This window comes from Bubalus bubalis, chromosome 20 (assembly GCF_019923935.1).
Source record: "Bubalus bubalis isolate 160015118507 breed Murrah chromosome 20, NDDB_SH_1, whole genome shotgun sequence".
Lineage (NCBI taxonomy): Eukaryota > Metazoa > Chordata > Mammalia > Artiodactyla > Bovidae > Bubalus > Bubalus bubalis.
The window spans coordinates 5,856,525-5,875,937 of NC_059176.1; the positions used below are offsets into that span (position 1 = coordinate 5,856,525).

The window sequence follows — 19,413 nt, forward strand, 5'->3', positions numbered from 1 at the left end:
CCTTCCAAAGAAACTCAGAGGGAATCTCATCTGCTGTCTTGTCTCCTGATAAAAGCCCTTCTCCCAGGCCTGCTCCCTGATCTACTGGCCTTCTTTGGAAAGGACTAAAGGCCTCCAGGCCCCCCTCAGGCTGCAAGGCTGCTCGGTGCGAAAGAGGAGCCCCGGATGGGGCCAGCACCCCTGCGTCCTGGCTCCGTCTCCCCCACTGTGTGCTCTGGGGCAAGTCATTCAATGTCTCTAGACCTCAGTTTGCTCATCTGTAAAATGGAACAACAGTGTTTACCACATAGGGTTATAAGGAGAATCATGCAGAATTAGGTATGTGAAAGGACCTAGGAGAAGGGGAGGCAGCATTTATGTAGTGCCTACTATATACATTCTCTTCTACTACTCCCATAACTTGAGCCTAGTAGCACTGTGGAGGAGGAAACTGAAGTGGGTTGTTGAAGGCAAGACTGTGGGAGGAGACCCAATTCTCCACTCCCACCACAGCACCTGGCGGGACACATGAATCGGGGTCCACTCAGACCGCGAGCTCACCCCTCCAGCGAGAAGTGGCAGGAAGGGTGTTTTCAGCAAACGCACCAGTGCTTTGACATGTTTTTCTACCTGAAATAAATGAGGCAGGATTCCTAAAAATGTGTTTAAACCTGGTAGAGAGCACTCTAAACAGTTTGGTTTAGACATTGAAATATGGGGCCCAGAACTGCAAGAGCGTCCGCACCCCAACACGGAGTCCAACAAACTCAAACTCCAGTTTTAAGTCTTGGATTTGGGTGACATCATCAACTTCTGGAAAAGGGCTCGGACCAACTCCAGTCTCTGCAAACATTATTTTTAAACCAGGTCTGATCTCATCATGCATAACAGCATGTGTTGTTCCTTGCCACAGGCCTCTGTTAGGCTGCATGTTTTTATTTAAATTTGCTTAGTTGTATACTCGGAGAAGGCAATGGCACCCCACTCCAGTATTCTTGCCTGGAAAATCCCATGGATGGAGGAGCCTGGTAGGCTGCAGTCCATGGGGTCGCTAAGAGTCGGGCACGACAGAGTGACTTCACTTTCACTTTTCACTTTCATGCATTGGAGAAGGAAATGGCAACCCACTCCAGTGTCTTGCCTGGAGAATCCCAGGGACGGGGGAGTCTGGTGGGCTGCCGTCTATGGGGTCGCACAGAGTCGGACACGACTGAAGCATCTTAGCAGCAGCAGTTGTTGTATACTATTAAAGGGCTTCCCCTGGTGGCTCAGCAGTAAAGAACCCACCTGCCAACGCAGGAGATGCAAGATCCATCCCTAGGTCAGGAAGACCCCCCGGAGAAGCAAATGGCAACCCACTCCAGTATTCTTGCCTGGAGAATCCCATGGACAGAGGAGCCTGGCAGGCTACAGTCCATGGGGTCGCAAAGAGTAGGACACGATTTAGTGACTAAACAGCAACGACATACTAAAGTCTGGTGGGGAAGCCTGTAACTAAACCGACGATGCTGAATTTATTTGGTGATGTCGCAGAATCAAGGAAACAGGGTCTGACTGAGAAGGATGAAGTACAGACTCACAATTTTTGTTTTCCAGTATATTTCCATAACCATTTCCTTCTAAAATCACATCCTATGTTTTTATCCGACAGTCTCAGTGATTAAACTGGCTCATGGACTATCCATCCCAGCTCCCTCTTTTGCGCCTGAGGGAATAATAAATCAAGAGAGTTTTTGGCAACAAGCAGCTAAACATTTCTATTGCTTCTGCTTTTCCTCGCTGATGCTGTGACCAGATCTTTCAGAAATTTATTTTTGGACTTTTAAAGGCAAGTTCAGATCTGAGGGAGAGAACATGTTTTGAGAAATCTTGCCTCTGGTTTTGAGATCTGCTTATCAGAAGGACTTATACATTTCAGAGGCTAATTGACCATAGTGCATAAGATGTGCTCTGAGCATTTCATAATTAAAATAGGCTATTTTTTAAAAAGTCATTTGGGGGTGGTAGGAGGGAGGCTCAAGAGGGAGAGGATTTATGTATACATGTCACTGGTTCATGTTGTTGTACAGCGGACACTAACACAATATTATAAAGCAATTCTTGTTGTTGCTCAGTCTCTAAGTTGTGTCTGACTCTGTGCCCACCAGGCTCCTCTGTCCATGGGATTCTCCTGGCAAGAATACTAGAGTGGGTTGCCATTTCCTTCTCCAGGGGATCTTCCTGACCCAGGGATCGAACCCGCATCTCCTGCTTGGCAGCTAGATTCTTTTACTACTAGGCCACCTGAACGTGTAAAGCAATTATATGCCAGTTTTTAAAAACTAAATTTAAAAAGAGAGAGGGAAACTTTTTTTAAAGTCAGTTGGGAAAAAGTTAATAGGGTGCAGACATTACTAATCCATTCCCTGAAGGAGCTCTGTACCTGCCCTCTTGCCATTGGGTGTGGCCATAGGACTTGCTTTAGCCAATGAAGTGCCAGTAGAGATCATATTGACCACTTCTAGGTGGGCGTGTTTAACTGCCAGTGTGATGTCTCCGCCCCTTGCTTTATGCCTTATGATGGGAAAACTGGGTCCCTGTGGAGGCATCACACCTGCCAAGCCAACACGTAGGTGACCTGCCCTGGAGAGTCACCCAGACCTGCAATAAACTTTGCATTAGTGAGGAATACATCTTTGTTGCTTTAAGCCACTGATATTTGTGTTTTTCATAGTATACAAGCCTGTCCGGAGTGATAGAGTCAGTACAAACCAAAAGCGGCTGTCTTGACCAATGCAAAAACTGGAAATCAATAGATAGAGAAACTGGTGACTGAGATGGGCCAAAGATATGTTATTATTTGTACCTTCCTGCGTGCTAAGTCGCAGAGTCAGATACGACTGAAGCGACTAAGTACGCACGAAGGTATGGATAATAACAGATATCTTTGGCCCATCTCAGCTACCAGTTTCTGTACTTTATTTTCCCTGCATAGTTTCAAAAAAAAAAAAAAAAACAGACAAATGGTTGCAGACACCAACAGCTTTGGGTCATTTAAAAAATATAATTGAAACTATTTAAAATGTATCTTGCTATCTCAAGGATGCTCATTTAGAATGGACCCAATACTTTTAAAGAACAGAAGTGGATAGTTTATTTCCAGGAGGAATTCCTAACAGCTTCTAAGCTATATTTCTTGTCATGAGTGTAAAAGCTCCCGGGGGTGCTTCAAGAGGCTGGAATGGGGACAGGAGCCACGTGGATTTATTCATTTGCTCTTCAGAGATTCTCGGGTAGGGGTGAGGGCTGACAGAGGTGGCAGGGCTCCTGAGCCCTGCTTGATGTCCCAACACAGGACACACATGAGAGCTGTGTGCTCACCTGTAGGATTCTATGGGGATAAAGGCAGACCAAAACAAACCCTGAGACCAGAAAGGGAAGGAGGCTTGTCTCAGGTCACACAGCAATGAGCCCGCAACACATCTCCCACCACCCAAGGTTCTATGAGCGGAACAGTGGTGTCCAGGTTGGCACCGGTCAAGCTATTTCAACAAGAGGAAGAGATGGTGGGGTGGGGTGGGGCACTCCAGGGGTGTGGGGTCCCTGGGGCTGCAGATTCCGGGGAAGGGTCCTTGGAGGAGGCAGGACCCCATCAGCCTGGACGACGGGCCTGCTCCGAGCAGCAGGAGGGAAGGTGTGAAGCCTGCACGCAGGTGCCAAGGGGCCTGTGTTGGGGATTCGAGTCCTGGCTCATCACTCCCTAGCCAGTGACCCTGAGCCAGTCTTTCTTTCTCTTGGGGCTCAGTTTGCCCCTCCACGACATGGCGATCCATGGGTGGGAAGTGTGGACAGGGAGTGTGGTGTGAACCGTGACGCTGGGAACCGAGGGGGGCGGTAACAGGGCATCGTCTGGAAGGTCCTCATTCGCCCCTGACCCCAGACTCCTGCATCAGATCAGATGCTCCTCGGGTTAAACCCCTCCTTCCGTCGCCAGCACAGCACCTGGACTACCAAGGGCCGTGGGTTAAAGGCTCATTCCTGGGGTCAGGAGGCTGATACCCACACCTCCCCTGGTCCCCAGTTCATAGGAGTTTGACCGTGACATCTCATCTAACCCCCACATCACCCCTTGAGGTCATGGCGTCACCTCCACTTACAGATGAGCTGACTGACGGTCAGAGAGGAGAAGGACCCGCCTGTGTCTGGGGAGCAGGTCTGCCTGACCCTGGAAATCATCCTCTAGGGACTCCAACAGGATGTACAAACCGACCTCTGGAGCTTTGCCAGGTCACCCCACCCCACCCCCAGGCCCCCGACCCGCCTAGTGGGAGAGGCAGCATCCAGCCTCAACATTCCCCCCACCTTCTCCCCCCCAGCACTTTCCAGATCCTCCCATTCTCCCCCCAGTGGGCCTCACCCCCTCTGCTCAGGACCTACGTCACCAGCATCCTCCTGGGCCTCCTGGCCTCTGGAGTCTCTCCTGACCCTGCACCCCTACACGGAAGCAATCCAGGTGCCTCCCCGGTTCAAGACCTTGCTGGCTCCCTGTTGTCCGTAAAAACAGAGCCCAGTGACCTGTCTGGGGTGGGGGGCAGCCCTCACTGACAGGAGGGGAGCCAGGTAGAGAGATGCTGAGGCCTGGGGCCAAGCCCGCCTCTCCTGGGAGAAGATCCTTCCTCTCCAAGAGTGGGCCTGAATAGTAAAAGCATTTTGCTTTTATCTCCTCGTGGAGATGCTCGGCACAGACCCGGGCCCTGAGGCTGGTCGGTAACCACAGAGGAGAGCAGAAAGCAGCCCATGACTCAGAGGGAGGTGGGGGCTCCCTGCGCCCTGGCAGGGGGCCCGCCATGATGGCCGGGAGAAGGAAGCTCGGGCTTGTTGTCTTCGGGCTCTGGGATGCCAGGAGCTGAGTGAGAAACGGGGTGGCCACCCCAACATCAGCCACCACCTGCCCCAGAAAAACCACTTCCCACTGTGCAAACAGTGTGATGCAGACCCCAGGGATGGGGCTGGGGTGGGTGGGCAGTGGGATTGATGGAAGGTTTTACAGGAGGAGGAAGAAGGTCACTTTACTGGCTGAGCGCTTCCTCGGGTTAGGGGTGTCCATCCTTGCCACACCCTCCAGGGCAGGACAAATGCCCACCTGTCACTGAGGCTCAGAGAGGTTAACTGATTTGCCCGAAGCCACAGAGCCAGGGAATGCCAGAGCAGGGATTCAAGCCCTGGGCTCTGATGGACCTACATTCGGGTGCTCTGCTCCGAATCCAGTGGCCTGTTCTTCGGTGCTTGGAATTATAAAGCTGCTTTGCTGGAAACTTTCCCAAACATGGGAGGATCAGACGGCACAGGGGCTGGACTCTCTTCCTGTGGAGCTCCAGAGCTGAGAGGTCAGAGGTACCGCAAGGTCAGAGGCAGGGAAAGCCAAGCAGCAGACTCAGGATGTGAGGAGCCCCTCTACCCAGGCCCGTGGTGGCACCCACACACATCGTCTCCAGTGAGGGAGGTGGCAAGGACCCACTGTACGGATGAGAAAGCTGGGCCTCAGGGCGGAAATGACCCATCCAGCCCGCCGTGTCGCCAAGGGGCAGAGCCAAGTCTGGAAGCCAGGCGACTTTAGGGGAAGCACCTTCACTGGACCCAGTGACAGGCTGGCAGTTCTCGGTGCAGGCGAGCTCCTGCTATAAATATGATGCTGACTCCCGGTAAGCTTAGCCTCCAGGCTCCCCTGCCCAGGCTCAGGGCCATAAATCCTGGAGCAGGCCACCTGCCACTGTGCTCCTCGGCTGGGGAATCGTCCTGACAACCCTAGCAGGGTACCACGATTTTTTGACAGGCTCCAAATCATTGGAGGCAATGTTGGGCTAGCAGTCTCCCAGATGAGAAGGGCCATTGCTCAGAGGAGAGCCGAAAAGTCCTGCAAGATGGCCAGCCTCCCCACCCCCAGGGGAGCAGGGGGGGATTTCCTAGAAAAGGCATCTGACCTGATCTCTGCACAGACAGGGGCCAGGAAGCTGGGTTTGAAGCCCAGCTCTACCACTGACCATCTGGGTAACTTTGGACGAGTCTGTTTGTTTCTCTGAGCTTTGGTTTCGTTAGTTATATAGTGAAGTCCATTCCACCAATCTCCAGGGATTAAACAGACGGCGCGTCCACAACGGCTGGGACACAAGACGCATCAGACAGCTTGGTCCCTTTGCTTCCTTGTTTGGGTCACAGCTCATTTACTGGTTGAATAATAAAAACAGCAGCTGACAATAAGCCTGGCATGATTCTCAGTGTGCTGCATGCTCTTGGTCACTTAATTCTCCCTGGAACTTAAAGCACTGATATCCTATTATTGTCCCCATTTAACAGATGAGGGAACTAAGGTTCTGCACCCTTGAGTAATCCGCCCAAGGTCACACAGGTTGTGGGCGCAGAGCTGAGAACTTTTCCTGCTGTCCACATGGGCACAGAGACTGGTTACTGAAAACAGGTGGAAATATTTCACATCAGCCTGCCTGGCCCAATCACTGCTGCACAGAAGGAATCCGAGAAAGACTGGAATTGCAGACGACACAGCCCAAGAGATTCCATTCCCACCCCGACCCCTACCTCCGCCATAAGCAAGCATGCATCCCTGCACCCAGGAGCTGTCTTTACACCTGCCAACCTGGAGTGATCACAACCCAGCACATCAGACAGCAAAGACGGTCACACAGCATCCTACAGGCGGGAAGCCAGGAGTTGCTGGCCCAGCCAGGGTGGGCAGGGCAAGGATGCTGCCTGCCAGCCTCCAATGCAGTGGACCTTCTCCCAACCCTGACAGGGAAGGCAGTCTGCCCCCAGGCTCCAGGCCACACACACACATGCTCAGTACCCATTCCATTGCCCTGATGGGTTAATATTGTCATGGGCTTCCTGAAATACCCATCCCCACAGCAGGGTGGTTTTACAAGCTGCTAAAAGCAGGGCCATGTCCCCGATGGAGGGAGAGAGCTATTCCGGGTTGGTGTCAGGTGTGGGCAGAGCCAGCCAGAAAAGGGCCTGTCTGCACCCCCTGTACCCCCCCGCCCCATGCTGGCTCCTTTACAACCACGGCGGACAATTCCTGGCAGTCAGCGCCACTGGCGCCCAGCAGAAGAGGGTGAGGTCAGGCCAGCTTTGTCGGTATCCCCCTCCCCAAACACACACACACACACACACACACACACACACACACCCTGTTCCACGCCTGACTCGGCCAGGCCCAGGCAGGGAACCGTCCGGCAGATACCGTGCAGAGTGGGGTCTCACGCTGTTGCCCCCAGCTCACCCGAGGCCCTCTCTCCATCACAGTCTGATGTGCCCAGATTCTCCATGGTGGCGTTTGACGGGTAAGGAATCCATGGGCCACAGTCATGGCTAAGGCAACGAGGCGCGGCTGGAGGGGGCCCGGCAGGGCCGCCCAGACCCGAGGGCTTCTAGCGCCAGCCCGGGACCCCCCACTTGCCGTTCCCACAAAGACACCGCTAAGCGCTTGCCACACACCTGCAGACGCTTGCATGCATCCTCGCTGTCAATCTTCACAACCACCTGGGGGTTCGTTTTCACCGCCTCCTTCCTCACCTGGAGCCACTGAGGTTCCGGGCCATTCAGCCACTTGCCCAAGGTCGTCCAACTTGGAAGTGAAGGAATGGGAATCGGAACTTGGGCAGCCTGACTCCAGAGTCCCCAAAATGTTCCCTGAATTAAGCCGTCTCCAGCCACCACCCCCAACCCCACCCAACCCCACCCCAGGCAGGTTCAGGGTGACATCCACTTCAGAGCTCGTCTTCAGCTGGACGGAGCCAGGGGCCACCAGCCAGGGACACGGGCAGCCAGCCCCCACCGTAGCCCCTCGCCTCGGGCAAGCCAGAGGGCAGAAACAGCTTCCTGCTCTCGCCCCCCTCGTGTCTGACCACCCCTCCACCTGCCTGGGTCCCTGGCCATTTCCAACCTAGAGGGTTTGGGCACCCCTGGGTGGAGGGGGTCTGCCTTGTGTAGGCAGACCAGAAGCTCAGAACTTCCTGGTCTCAGACCTCTGGGAGGTCTAATGGAAGCTGTGCGCTCCCCTGTCCCCCATCACCAAGTAAATGTTTATACACACACTCATTTGCACGTGGTTCCAGGAGCCCGCACCCTGCACCCACCCAGGGTGCAACAGCAGCCAGGGCCCCTGCGCCGCAGCCCAGATGACAGTCGGGAGGGTCCGCGGCAGAAACAGCTTCCTGCTCTCGCCCCACGGGGAAGCCGGGGCTGCAGCACTACCGAGCTTTGAGAGTCACGCACCTCCCGCCATACGCACAGCCATCCCCCCCCCAGCCCCAGGCATCGGGCTCGAGGAAGGGGGTCCAGCCCCACAGCTGCCTGCAGCCTGCTGTGGGGTGGGGTGGGCCGCGTCCTCGGTGACCAGTGGCCTTGGCTCTGCAACCGGAGCCGCGGTGGGTAAATATAGCACTGCCACTCACCGGCTGAGGGGCCCTCGCCGTCCGACATGGTGTGGGAGATGGGCAGGCAGCCGGCCACAGTCCGCAGGGACGCGCGGGGACCTCAGCGGCTGTCGCCCACCTGGTGGGGCTCCCGGCTGCGTGCGGTCCCCAGGCGGCGTCCCGCCCCAGCAGGCCCAGCCACCACTGCTACCCCCCCACCTCCGCCCCATGCTGGGCCGGGCAGATAAGGAGCTCCAGGGCCAGGAGCCTGCGGGATTGGTGGATAAATCTGGGCACTGCCCTCCCCTGCCCCCAGCCTCTCCAGCAGACTCAGAATGTTGCCGGAGAGACCGCTGCACCCCTGGGCACTCAGTCAGGCTGCAAGACCCCTCTCTGCCAGCCTGGGAGCCCAGAGTGCCTGCAGGCTCTCTCCTGGGGACTGGTCCCACCCCCCTCCCCCAACAGTGAGGGGCACTTAGGGTCCTTGGAGAAGGATGAGAGTGAGTGATGCCACCCAGAGCTGCCACACTTGTCCCCTCTCTCAGCCCTCCCGGGCAGCCACCCCTATTGTCTCCATGTCACAGAGGGCATGACCCATCCAAGGTTCCTCGGCAGGTTAGGGGTATGACCGGAGCTGGGCTCTGGAGCCAGCTGGCTCCAAGGTGGCCAGAGAGTGTGTGTCTTGCCTTTGTCTGGGAGATGAGAGCCTTGAACAGCAGGGGCCCTACTGTTCTAACTGCTCGACATGTGCTGGGGGATGGAAAAGGACCCCCAAGGGCAGCCATGTAACTCTGTCTGACACAGAGAGGGTGCTCAGGAGGTATTGGTCGAATGAACATACCACAGCAAGCCCTTAGTTTGCACTTGCTCTGTGCTTGCCTTAAGAGCCAACCCACTTCTGCTCCTGGGTCCCCCACAAGGACCAGAGACCAGGGCAATGAGGCAGGTGGAGGGCTCTGGGCTGAGTTCCCAGGGTTGGGTGCCCGTGGCTGCCCACCCCCACCCACCACCCAGGCCCGAGGTCAGCACAGAGGGAGTGGAGTGACTGAAAGGGAAGGCTTGTATCAACTCCAGTCAGAGAAATCCTGGAGGGCTTCCTGGAATAGCTGGCATTTGAGTTCCATATTTGACGGATACTACTATTAAGTTGCTTCAGTCGTGTCCGACTCTGTGCGACCCCAGAGATGGCAGCCCACCAGGCTCCCCTATCCCTGGGATTCTCCAGGTAAGAATACTGGAGTGGGTTGCCATTTCCTTCTCCAATGCATGAAAGTGAAAAGTGAAAGGAAGTTGCTCAGTCGTATCCAACTCTTAGCGACCCCATGGACTGCAGCCCACCAAGCTCCTGCGTCCATGGGATTTTCCAGGCAAGAGTGCTGGAGTGGGGTGCCATTGCCTTCTCCATATTTGACGGATAAGAAAGCTTTTTTCAGGGGATAAGAGGACATTCCAGGGAGACCAGTAGGTGTGAAAGTAAGAGGCAGGAAAGCTCAACTGGGGAGTGACACGGGGCCCTGAAGGTGTAGGGACCCCAAGGAGAGAAGAAGGTTGGTCCAGGTGGAAGGGGGGCATCCAGGGCTGGGGAAGCTAGGGGAGGCTTCCTGGAGGAGGGGGCAGATTTTCGTGCCTCAGAAAATGAGGGGCAGGGGTGGAATGGCATTCCAAGGCATCCAGCAGCTCTTCCATTGGCAGTGAGACCTTTCCCAGCCTGGAGACTGGGGGTGGGGGGGGTTGAGGGGGTAGGGTGTGAAGGCAGGAGGGGCCCTCTTTCCAGAGATGGGAGGGAGGGCTTAGAGTCACACCAGCTGTCAGTGTGAACAGCAAAGACATTCACTCCCTGGGAGGTGGGTCTAGGCCTCTTGGCCTTTGCCTGTACTATCCCCTTGCTCAGGAATTCCCTGTCTTCTTCTCTAGTCTCCTCCTCTGGGAAGCCCTGTCTGATTGCCCCTAAAGGCTGGTCAGGGGCCCCTGCATTCTGTTCTACAAACTCTGACCTCACTGTGGTCACTGCCTGGTCCTGCCTGTTTCTACCTCTTGGTTGGCTCTTGCTCCTCTGAAAGGTGATGAGCTCACTGTCAGTGGAGGTGTGTGAGCAGGGCTAGACAGCCATTGGCTGGGGACACAGTGGAGAGTTCAGCATCAGGTAGACTTAGATTAAATGTCTCTGGAGTCCCTCTAGGGTAACTTGTCCTGGTCTCCCTGTTTTAGCCCTGAAAATCTTCATGCGTCCTGCAAAACTTCTGTCCCAGGCAAACCAGGACTGTTGGTCATCCTGGGTCCCTCCTAAACAAGATTTTCATTTAAATGAAAAAAAAAAAAAAGACAAAACAAGACTATCTGTCTCTGAAGCCCTAAACCTACCCCCATCTCTGCCCCAACCTCCTCCTTCCTTCCCACCATCTAGATGTTATCCTAAGACTGGGATTCTGGAGATAAAAGTGAACACCCAGCTGCCCTGTGCCTTGGGAGGACGTGCAGGGAAGAAAAGAGGCAGGTCAGCAAGGACAGGAAGCTCCCCTGGGTGCCCCCACCTGCAGGGCCGGGGGGAGTCTCCCCTGCTGGGTCTGGAGGACTAACAAGATACTGCAGCAGTCTGTGTCCCCAGGGAGGGGCTGGGACAGGCTGGGACCATGTGCCCAGGCCTCCTCCCTGCTTTCCCCTGGAGCTGCAGCGGGACGACACGAGTGGGATCAGACCGGCCTCGCTGTGTGGCCTTGGGCCAGTCGTGGTCCCTCTCTGTGCCTCCAATGCCACATCGGTGGAGCATTTACCAGCACCTCCTGTACCCAGCCCTGGGCCAGGCTTGGGGGCAGGGACCCCACAGATTCCCTGCCATCAGACATGCCCAGTCTCGGGGAGGGAGTGGTGGCTCGCAGGCTGGGCTGATGATGGCTCCTTTGTGTGTGTTCTGCAGTGCATGCTCAGGGCCCCCTAGAGGGTGCCCCCCGAGACTTCCAGAGGCCAGGCCAGGTGCCATGGGCTTGCCCAGCACCGGACAAACCACCGGGTTACAGAAAGAGCCCCACCAAGGCCCCTGGCATCCTCAGCAGAGTCCTCTCCTTGCCCACTGCCACGTGGGCCACAGCACCAGGGCTGGGGGAACGTGACGTCAGAGGGGCCGGGCTCCCATGCCAGCTTCCCCTGCCCTCCTTGGTGACTGGGATGAGCTGACCCCCGCCTCGGTTTCTCACCTGGAAGTGGGAGGGGCCTTCGGTGAGGACCGGCACCAAGGCTGAGACGCCCTGGAGGACGCTTCACCTCCCACTCTGCAGCCGTCTGTCTGCCTGTCTGCTCCTGAGTCCCACCCAAACCAGCCGCCTGGGGTCCACCCGGCTGGAGCCGGCTCCCTGTGCGCAGGCCACTTCCTCTTCCTGTCCCGGCCCCAAGTCCCTTCCTGTTTTCTTTAGTGTGGGAATGTGTCCTGGGGAAAAAACAACTTGATTCCTCAGCTCTGGAGGTCACTGCCTCAGCCACGGGCCCACTGCGTGCGTGTCTGTGAACACGTGTGCAGCAGTGGTGTGGTGCACACCTGTGTGCATGGGAGTGTGTGTATGTGTGTGTACATTCCTGCGTGTGTAGAGGTGGGTCCATGTGGGCACGTGTGTGCACGGTGTGTACTCTTGCACCTCCACTCTCTGTCTGCTTGGTCATCGGTGTCCCTGTCGTCCGACAGCATCCAGGCTGGCGTGGTCTCGGCTCCTGAATGTCTGATGCCGCTTCAGTCACCCACGGGCACTCGTGCTGGGGCCTGAGTGGGACATGGGCACAGCCTCCTGGGGGGCTCACGGGCACGTGGGGGACAGTGGGGTGAGGGCGGGGCCAGGGAGGAGCAGGCAGGCACCTAGACAGGGAGCTGACACCCGGGCAGGAAGAAGGTCAGCTTCAGAGTGGAGGTCAGCCCTGGCCCAGAGCTTGGGGCATGCGGGGAACAGACAAGGTGTGAGACAGGGCGAGGGGCAGGCGGGCTGCCCTGCGGCCTTGGCAGTCAGCTGCAGTTGAGGTGCTGGAAGGGAACAGGGGGTTGAGGGGGTAGCCCTGAGCTGGGGTCCCTCCCGAGCACTCCCCCACACTGTGTGGTCTCAGGGGGAAGCCTCGCCCCCTTCCCAGGGAAGGGTGACCACCAGCCTCGCAGTGACCTCGCCTGGGGACCGCAAGCCTTGCACCTCCCCACACCCCCACACCTGCTCCCCCACCAGCCCCCCGAGTTCCCACTGTTCAGCCAAACTGCACCGGCGCTGGGAGCAAGGGGACCCTGGAGGGTGAGAGGGTCAGGGCTGGCCTGATCAGAGGCAGGAGGGCATCAGAGCATGGCGGGGTCAAGGCGAAAGTCCAGCTTCCCATGGGCCCCGGCTGGGTCTCAGGGGTCCAGGAACCTCCCTCCTGCTGGAGACCTGTCTCCCTGGGCCTTGGGACCCCCTGTAAATAGAGGCAGGAAGGTTTCAAACAAGGAGCCTCACATGGGGCGTTGGTGGCCATGACTTGAAGAAGGGCAGAGGAAGTGCCCATTGGGTGGACCCCCCCCACCCCGTGTGCAGCCCTGGGCAGGCCACCTAACCTGTCGGGGTTAGGATGGGGTGTGCAATGCCCAGTAAGTGCCGAACACCAGCGGGTATTGTAATACCTCCCGGGTCTGCCCACCACCTTAGCTTAAAACAGGTCACAGCAGACGCATCCAGATGCACGCAGCCTGAGACATGCAGATATGGACGCTGAGACACACACACTCACCTCACCTGTGAGAGACAGAGATACACAGAGATGGGGAGACCCTAGACACACGGAGATACATGAGAGACACGAAGTGAAGCTGTTAGTCGCTCAGTCGTCCCGACTTTGCAACACCATAGACTGTAGCCCGCCAGGCTCCTCTGTCCAAGGAATTCTCCAGGCAAGAATACTAGTGTGGGTTGCCATTCCCTTCTCCCAGGGATCTTCCTGACCCAGAGATTGAACTCGGGTCTCTTGCATTGCAGACAGATTTTTTACCATCTGAGCCACCACAGAAGCCCATGAATGGACATATAGGCATGCAGCTTGCACGTGCGCGCGCACACACACACTCCAGTGTAGTCCTGGGAGCTGGTTTCCCGCACCCAAGGCCCCCTTAAGCTGACGACCACCTGGGTGGCCTTGGGTGAGCCTCCCGTCTCCAGGCTCCTGGCCAGGAGAGAAGGCTGAGGGACCCATTAGCTGCTCTGGGGCCCCCGGCTGTGAGGGCGTGTGTGAGTTCCAATCCCCTTCCCCTGTGTGGGAGCCAAGGGGCTGCCATCACTTGGGGGGTTGGGGGGCGCGGCTGGTGGGGAGGGGCTGGCCTCCTCCTCAGGCTGTTGGGCTCACAGCAGGGGTGAGGCCCCCAGAAACAGTGAGGCCCCACCATTGGGACCTTGTCAGTAGAAAGGGGCCCAGGGTCACTGTACAGTTGGGCCTGGGGCTGGCCAAGCAGCAGGGGCTCAATGGGTGAGCCAACCCCATCATCCCAGACTCCTCCTCAGCCAGGATCCCAGGGCCACCAGAAGGCCCTGCCCCTGGGCTGGGGGAGGCAGGAGACTGCCCCTGTCCCCTGTCGCCACCCTTGTCCCCCCCAATCCTGGACCAGTAGAGCTGGGCCCGAGGACAGGGAGTGGGGAGAAGAGATGAGCCTTTGCCCCTGCCCGCCTGGCATTGACTCTGGGGCCTTCCACACCCCACCTGGGAGGCCGGGATTCTGAATGAAAGGCCCTGGACCACCCCCACCCCCACCCACCTCCTGCCCGGCCTCTCCACCCTGAGGCCCATGGAGCCTCCTCCCAGGCAGGCCTGGGACCCAGGCATGGCAGACGGGGGCTGCCTGCCCCCTGAGCCAGCCAAGAGCGGGAGGCTCAGGCCTCCACTGGTCCCTGTCCTCCGCAGAGACCTCAGGGCCCTCAGCCTGGGGGTGACCACTCTGCATGACTGGCCGGGTCCAGCTCCCTAGCCGAGGCTGCCTAAGCTGGGCAAGACCAGGAAGGTAACCATGGTTTCCTCCAGAGAGAAGAAGTGAGGGAGAGCCATGTTCTGGGAGAAATGAGTGTTTTTAAAGCTCCAGACCATCCGTCCCTACAGTTTCCATGATTCAGAGAAATGACCCTCCTGGGTAAGTCTCCTGTCGCCTGCCAGAAATACCCCCAGTGTCTGCCTCTCCCCCGGCCAGACTTATTTTTGGACATCCAGCCAGAGATGTCCGGGACTGTCTGGAGCCCAGGGTAAGGTCTGGGCAGATGTGCATTTAGGGGGTCGAGACCCTCCTTGGGGTCAGACACTGGTCAGGAAGCCCTCTGAAGACGCAGGATTCTCGCCTCAGAGGAGAGCAAGCATCCGTGCAGCGGAGTGCGACGCAGGACTGTGCGACGCAGGACCAAGCCCCGGCTTGAGTCCCCTCTGGCCCCTGCCCTGAAGTCACCTGCAGGCAGCCAGCCCCTCTCGTGATCGCCCGCACTGTTTGTGGGGTCCCACCGGCTGGACTTCCCTGACCCTGGACCAGGGTAGAGGACAGCAAGCCTGCTTGGCCAAGACCACCAGGAACCCCACCCAGTGCCTTCCCGGCGGGGCAGCTCGCTGTGGTCCTCTGCCCACCCACATGGGCTGCCACCAAGGCCCTGCCCGGCAACTCCACGCCAGCACCTGCCAAGCCCAGCGTTCAGACAAAAAACACCTACCACCGGGCTGCGGCTGGGCGGGGCCACACCGGCAGACAAGGCTCCCGCCACTCCCCGCTTGGCCTGGCCAGAGACACCCAGGGGGTTCCCTCCCCCCACCCCCTGCAAGTCTCCAGACCCTTGGGGGTGGGGAGGGCACAGGGAGATGACGTCCAGGGAGCATAAAATGCAGTCGGGGTGTTGCAGCAGCTCAGCACTGGGGAATCAGGGGCGCTCGGGTGAGGGTGCAGGCTGGAAGCGTCCTGAGCGTGAGCGTGTAGACCCATCGCACCTTGTCCAGGTTGACAGAGAGGCGGCGAGCTGGGAAAGGACCGTCGCTGCCCGCTGTCCTGCGGGAAGGAACGGCAGGGCAGGGAGGGGACCAGAGCCACCTGATGCGGCGGCAGCAAACAGCTTGACCCCGGACTCAGCTTCACGCGTTCCTCTCCCCCGCCTTCCCCACCCCCGGACCCTTTTTGGGTGAGTCCAGACGGCCCAGTTCGTCCCACCACGGGCCTGCCAGCATCGCCCCCGCCAGACCCAGGCCTCCCCACGGGAGAGGGAAGAGGGAGGCACCGAATGATCGCCGCACCCCCACGCGTGGCAGCGCCCCGGCCGCCCCACCAGCCCGACCTTCTCCCGTCTCAGTGGCCCCGGTTCTGAAATGCGGACCGCGATGCCCGCCTCCCCACCGCCATCCCAGGGTCACTGGAGGCCCCAGACCACCCGCGCCTGACCGGGGGTGGGGGGGCGGGTGGCCAGCGTCGCACCCTCTCGCCCTGACCCCTCCTTCGGGAGGCTGGGCTTGCTGGCGTCGCCTTGAGTGCCTCGCCCTCCGGACCTCCGGACCCTCGGAGCGGCGGAGAGGCATCGTCCACATGGCCGGGGGCGGGACGCGGATCCGAGCGCTGCGCCGGGGCGCCACCATGCGTCCCTTCTGGGAACTGCACTGAGAGAACAGCAGTCAAGATGCCGCCGCGGTTGGGTGTGCAGCCATGGCCCACTGTGGAAGACTGTGCGGGGCACCATCCTCGGAGGACGCTCTTAACTCTCCCACCAACCTTAGGATGTGGGTAATATTATCTGTCCTCCCTTATGATAGGGAGACTGGGGGCCAAGCCCCATAACCAGTGACAGATGGGGTAGCATTTGACCCCAGGAGGTCCGGCTGCAGGACCTTGGTCTTAATCGCGTCCATCTTGCCTGGGCTCCAGGGGCTGGTACCAGCCCTGCGCACCCTGGGGACTCCTGTGAAGTGAAAGTCGCTCAGTTGTGTTCGACTCTTTGTGACCCCATGGACTATACAGTCCATGGAATTCTCCAGACCAGAATACTGGAGTGGGTAGCCTTTCCCTTCTCCAGGGGATCTTCCCAACCCAGGGACCAAACCCAGGTCTCCCTCATTGCAGGCAGATTCTTTACCAGCTGAGCCACCAGGGAAGCTTGGATCTCCTGATGGGGGGCGCTTAAAAAGGAAAGTTTCTGGTCCCCACCCCATAGGCTGGTCCAGCTGGCACAGCCATCTCAGAACCACAGAAGGTTCTGGCCTTCCCCCCGACCCCCATCCCAAAGCAGGTAGATGGAAACCGAGGGGGTGGTGTGTAGCTTGATAAGGGCCCAACTTAGAGCTCGGGTCTGGCAGGGGGCTGGGAGAGCATAGGACCCTCACTCAGCAAGGAATCTGCAGCTACAGCCGCACCCGGAGGTCCAGCGCCATGCCCAGAGGCGCAGGTGCAGCCGCTCTTACTGTAGGTTCCCATGTCCAGCGGCTCTATCCCAGTGCAGAGCACCTACCTGTGCCGAGCAGGTCACTGCCTCCCCCGAGCCTCAGTTTTCTCATCTGCTAAATGGGAAGATCCCTGGGAGCCATTATTCAAGACTGCAGCAAGGGTTGAGGAGCAGACGTACAGCAAGGACACCCCAAATCCACACCCTCCCGGGTATAGTGATGGGTGGGGGGATCTGTCGGGGGCACGTACCCCAGGCAGGGGGCCCGGGACAGTTTCTTTCTTTCTTTTTTTAATTAATTAACTTATTTCTGGTGTTTTAGTTTGTGCTGGTTCTTCACTGCTGTGTGTGGGCTTTTTCTAGTTGAGGAGAGTGGGGACTACTCTCTAGAGGCAACACGCAGTCAGAGGCTTCTGACTGCGGGGGCTTCTCTTGTTGCAAAGCACAGGCTCTAGACGACAGGCTCAGTAGTTGTGGTGCCCGGGCTTAGCTGCTCCGCAGCATGCAGAATCATCCCAGACCAGGGATCAAACCTGTGTCCCCTGCACTGGCAGGTGGATTCTTATCCACCCTACCACCAGGGAAGTCCGGGGGCAGCTTCTTTTTCCTAGACAAACTCCCAAGTGCTGAAGGAGAAACTGGGGGTGGCCCTTTCCTTGGACAGGCCCAGAGGACATGGTGGGGCCAGGTTTTCCTGCCCCTTGGCCACCCCTTGGCCCTGAGCAGGAAGGGGAAATTTCTTTACCTGCCCACTGCCATGAGGGTTGCAGTCTCACTGCCTGGGCCCCAGAGGTCGGGAGGGGCAGCCCTCTGCCAAGAGATGCAGAGGGTGCAGTGGGCATTCGTGCTTAGCTGCACCAGGCTGCCCCCAAGAGAGGTCCTGGGGGCTCCAGCCTGTCGGAGGCCCTCTGGGGTGTCCATGGCCTTGTTGGGAGTAGACTAGACCACAAAGGCCCCGGGGCCCCCGAACCCCTCAATTCAAGCTCTCAACACTGCCCACAGTCCCAACCTCACCCCAGGAGGACAGTCTTCCACACAAGGGAATGGGCTTCTACTAAAACTGCCTGGGAACCTGGGCGGTCTTCTCCCAATGTGGCATCGTCTGGGCGTCTCCGAAGGCAGCTTCCAGAGGTATGTCAGCCCTCAGAGAGATCAGTCTCAACATGGCCCCCATTTTACAGATGAACAAATGGAGGCCAGAGCACCCTGCCCAGTCTGGCCATTCATTTTTGCAGTCAACACAATTTATTTATTGAGCATCGACTGTGCCAGGCCCTGGGTGGGCACAGGGGGCTCAGAGATGAATCACACGCAGGCCCTGCCCTCGAGGCACTCAGAGCCTGGCAGGGCAGTAGGTCACGTCAAAGGACACTCACGATACAGTGTGGTCAGTGTGGTGTTAGAGGTAGCACAGGTGATGGGGGCGGGGGAGCACAGAGGAGGGGCCCCTGGCCCAGCCGGGGGATGGCAGGAGGGCTTCCTGGAAGAGGTGACACCTGAAGAGGGCTTTAGGGAGTGAGCAAGAGTTAGGGTGTCTGGCAGAGGGAGTGGTCTGTGCAAAGAGGCAGGGGCGGGGGGAGGGTGGAGGGGAGAGAGACAACAGCACATCTGGGTGGCAGCTGGGGGTTAGGCAGGGGCTGGTGGGGGCGGTGGCGGGGTTAGCGGGGAGGGGAAGCTCCGAGGGGGTGAAGCAGGCAGTGGAGGGCCGAGGGCCCGCTGGGAGCCAGCGTGGAGGGTGCTCCTGGGGATGGGGGTGGGGGAGCAGGGTGCCCAGAGCCCTGGCTGAGGAGTGTGGTCCCGCCTGGGCCCCTCAGCAGGGCGGGGGTGGAGGCGCCGGCTGCCAGCCCCGGGGCTGCAGCGTGCACAGCACAGGGTCCAGCGGCTTGAGCGTGGCCTGCTCCTGCAGCCCGAATCGCTGCCCGGGCACCAGCCGGAACTCCAGCCTCTGCAGCAGCTTGGCCATGACCACCTTCACCTCCATCTGTGCACGCAGGGGGCGGGGAAGGTGAGTCAGCGGCGTGGATGAGGGAGCGAGGCGCCATGGCTGCCTGGGCCCCCAGCCCCGGGGACCCTGGAGCAGCAGGGGACTCTGAAGTGCTTCCCAGACCAGACGCCACCCCACGGTCACCTCTGGGTCAAAACCCCACAGCTGGCCTCCTACCTGAGCAAACTGCTGCCCGATGCAGGAGCGGGGTCCCAGGGAGAAGGGGAAGTAGGTGAACTTGGGCCTGCGAACAGGAGAGAGGCATCAGGAGGCCACAGTCGTGACAAGGCCACCCCTGTGATGACAGCTTTGGGCCGGGGCTGCTTTTGACCACACTAAAGACATCACCGGCTGACTCTGCTGAGCTCTGGATCAGCATTTTCTCATTTCATCCTCCACTGAGCCTTCCAGAAGGAGCTGTGATTGGTCCCGTTTCACAGATGGAGGAATTGAGGCTCAGAGGCAAAGCCACTCCCCCAAGGTCCTACGTCACTCGGTCCACTTACTCAGCCGGTCACATGTCTGGCTCCGGGAAGTCTGGGTCTGGACTCAGGCCCCATCAGCTGTGGTACTTAAAAGCGGTCACTCTCGAGAGAGCTGTTGGTATTCCTATTTCTCAGATAGGATCATCCAGGCTGGGGAAGGCTCAGCCACTTGCCCA

The 19,413-nt window shown here is 58.4% G+C and overlaps 2 protein-coding genes across 2 annotated transcripts in view; both read right to left on the reverse strand.

Annotated features, from left to right (window-relative positions):
* The window catches only part of EML1 (EMAP like 1), a 196,809-nt gene extending 188,204 nt beyond the window's left edge, over window positions 1–8,605 (reverse strand). Inside the window, exon 1 of the mRNA XM_044933192.2 lies at window positions 8,427–8,605. Within this exon, the coding sequence (XP_044789127.1) occupies window positions 8,427–8,454 (28 nt within the window). The 5' untranslated portion in view covers window positions 8,455–8,605. The remainder of the gene's footprint in view (window positions 1–8,426) is intronic.
* A 9,385-nt stretch (window positions 8,606–17,990) lies between these two features.
* LOC102397524 (cholesterol 24-hydroxylase) overlaps window positions 17,991–19,413 on the reverse strand; it is a 28,513-nt gene continuing 27,090 nt past the window's right edge. The window contains exons 14-15 of the mRNA XM_025271672.3: window positions 18,930–18,996; window positions 17,991–18,749 (exon numbers count right to left, since the gene is read on the reverse strand). Coding sequence (XP_025127457.1) covers window positions 18,579–18,749; window positions 18,930–18,996 — 238 coding nt within the window. The 3' untranslated portion in view covers window positions 17,991–18,578. The remainder of the gene's footprint in view (window positions 18,750–18,929; window positions 18,997–19,413) is intronic.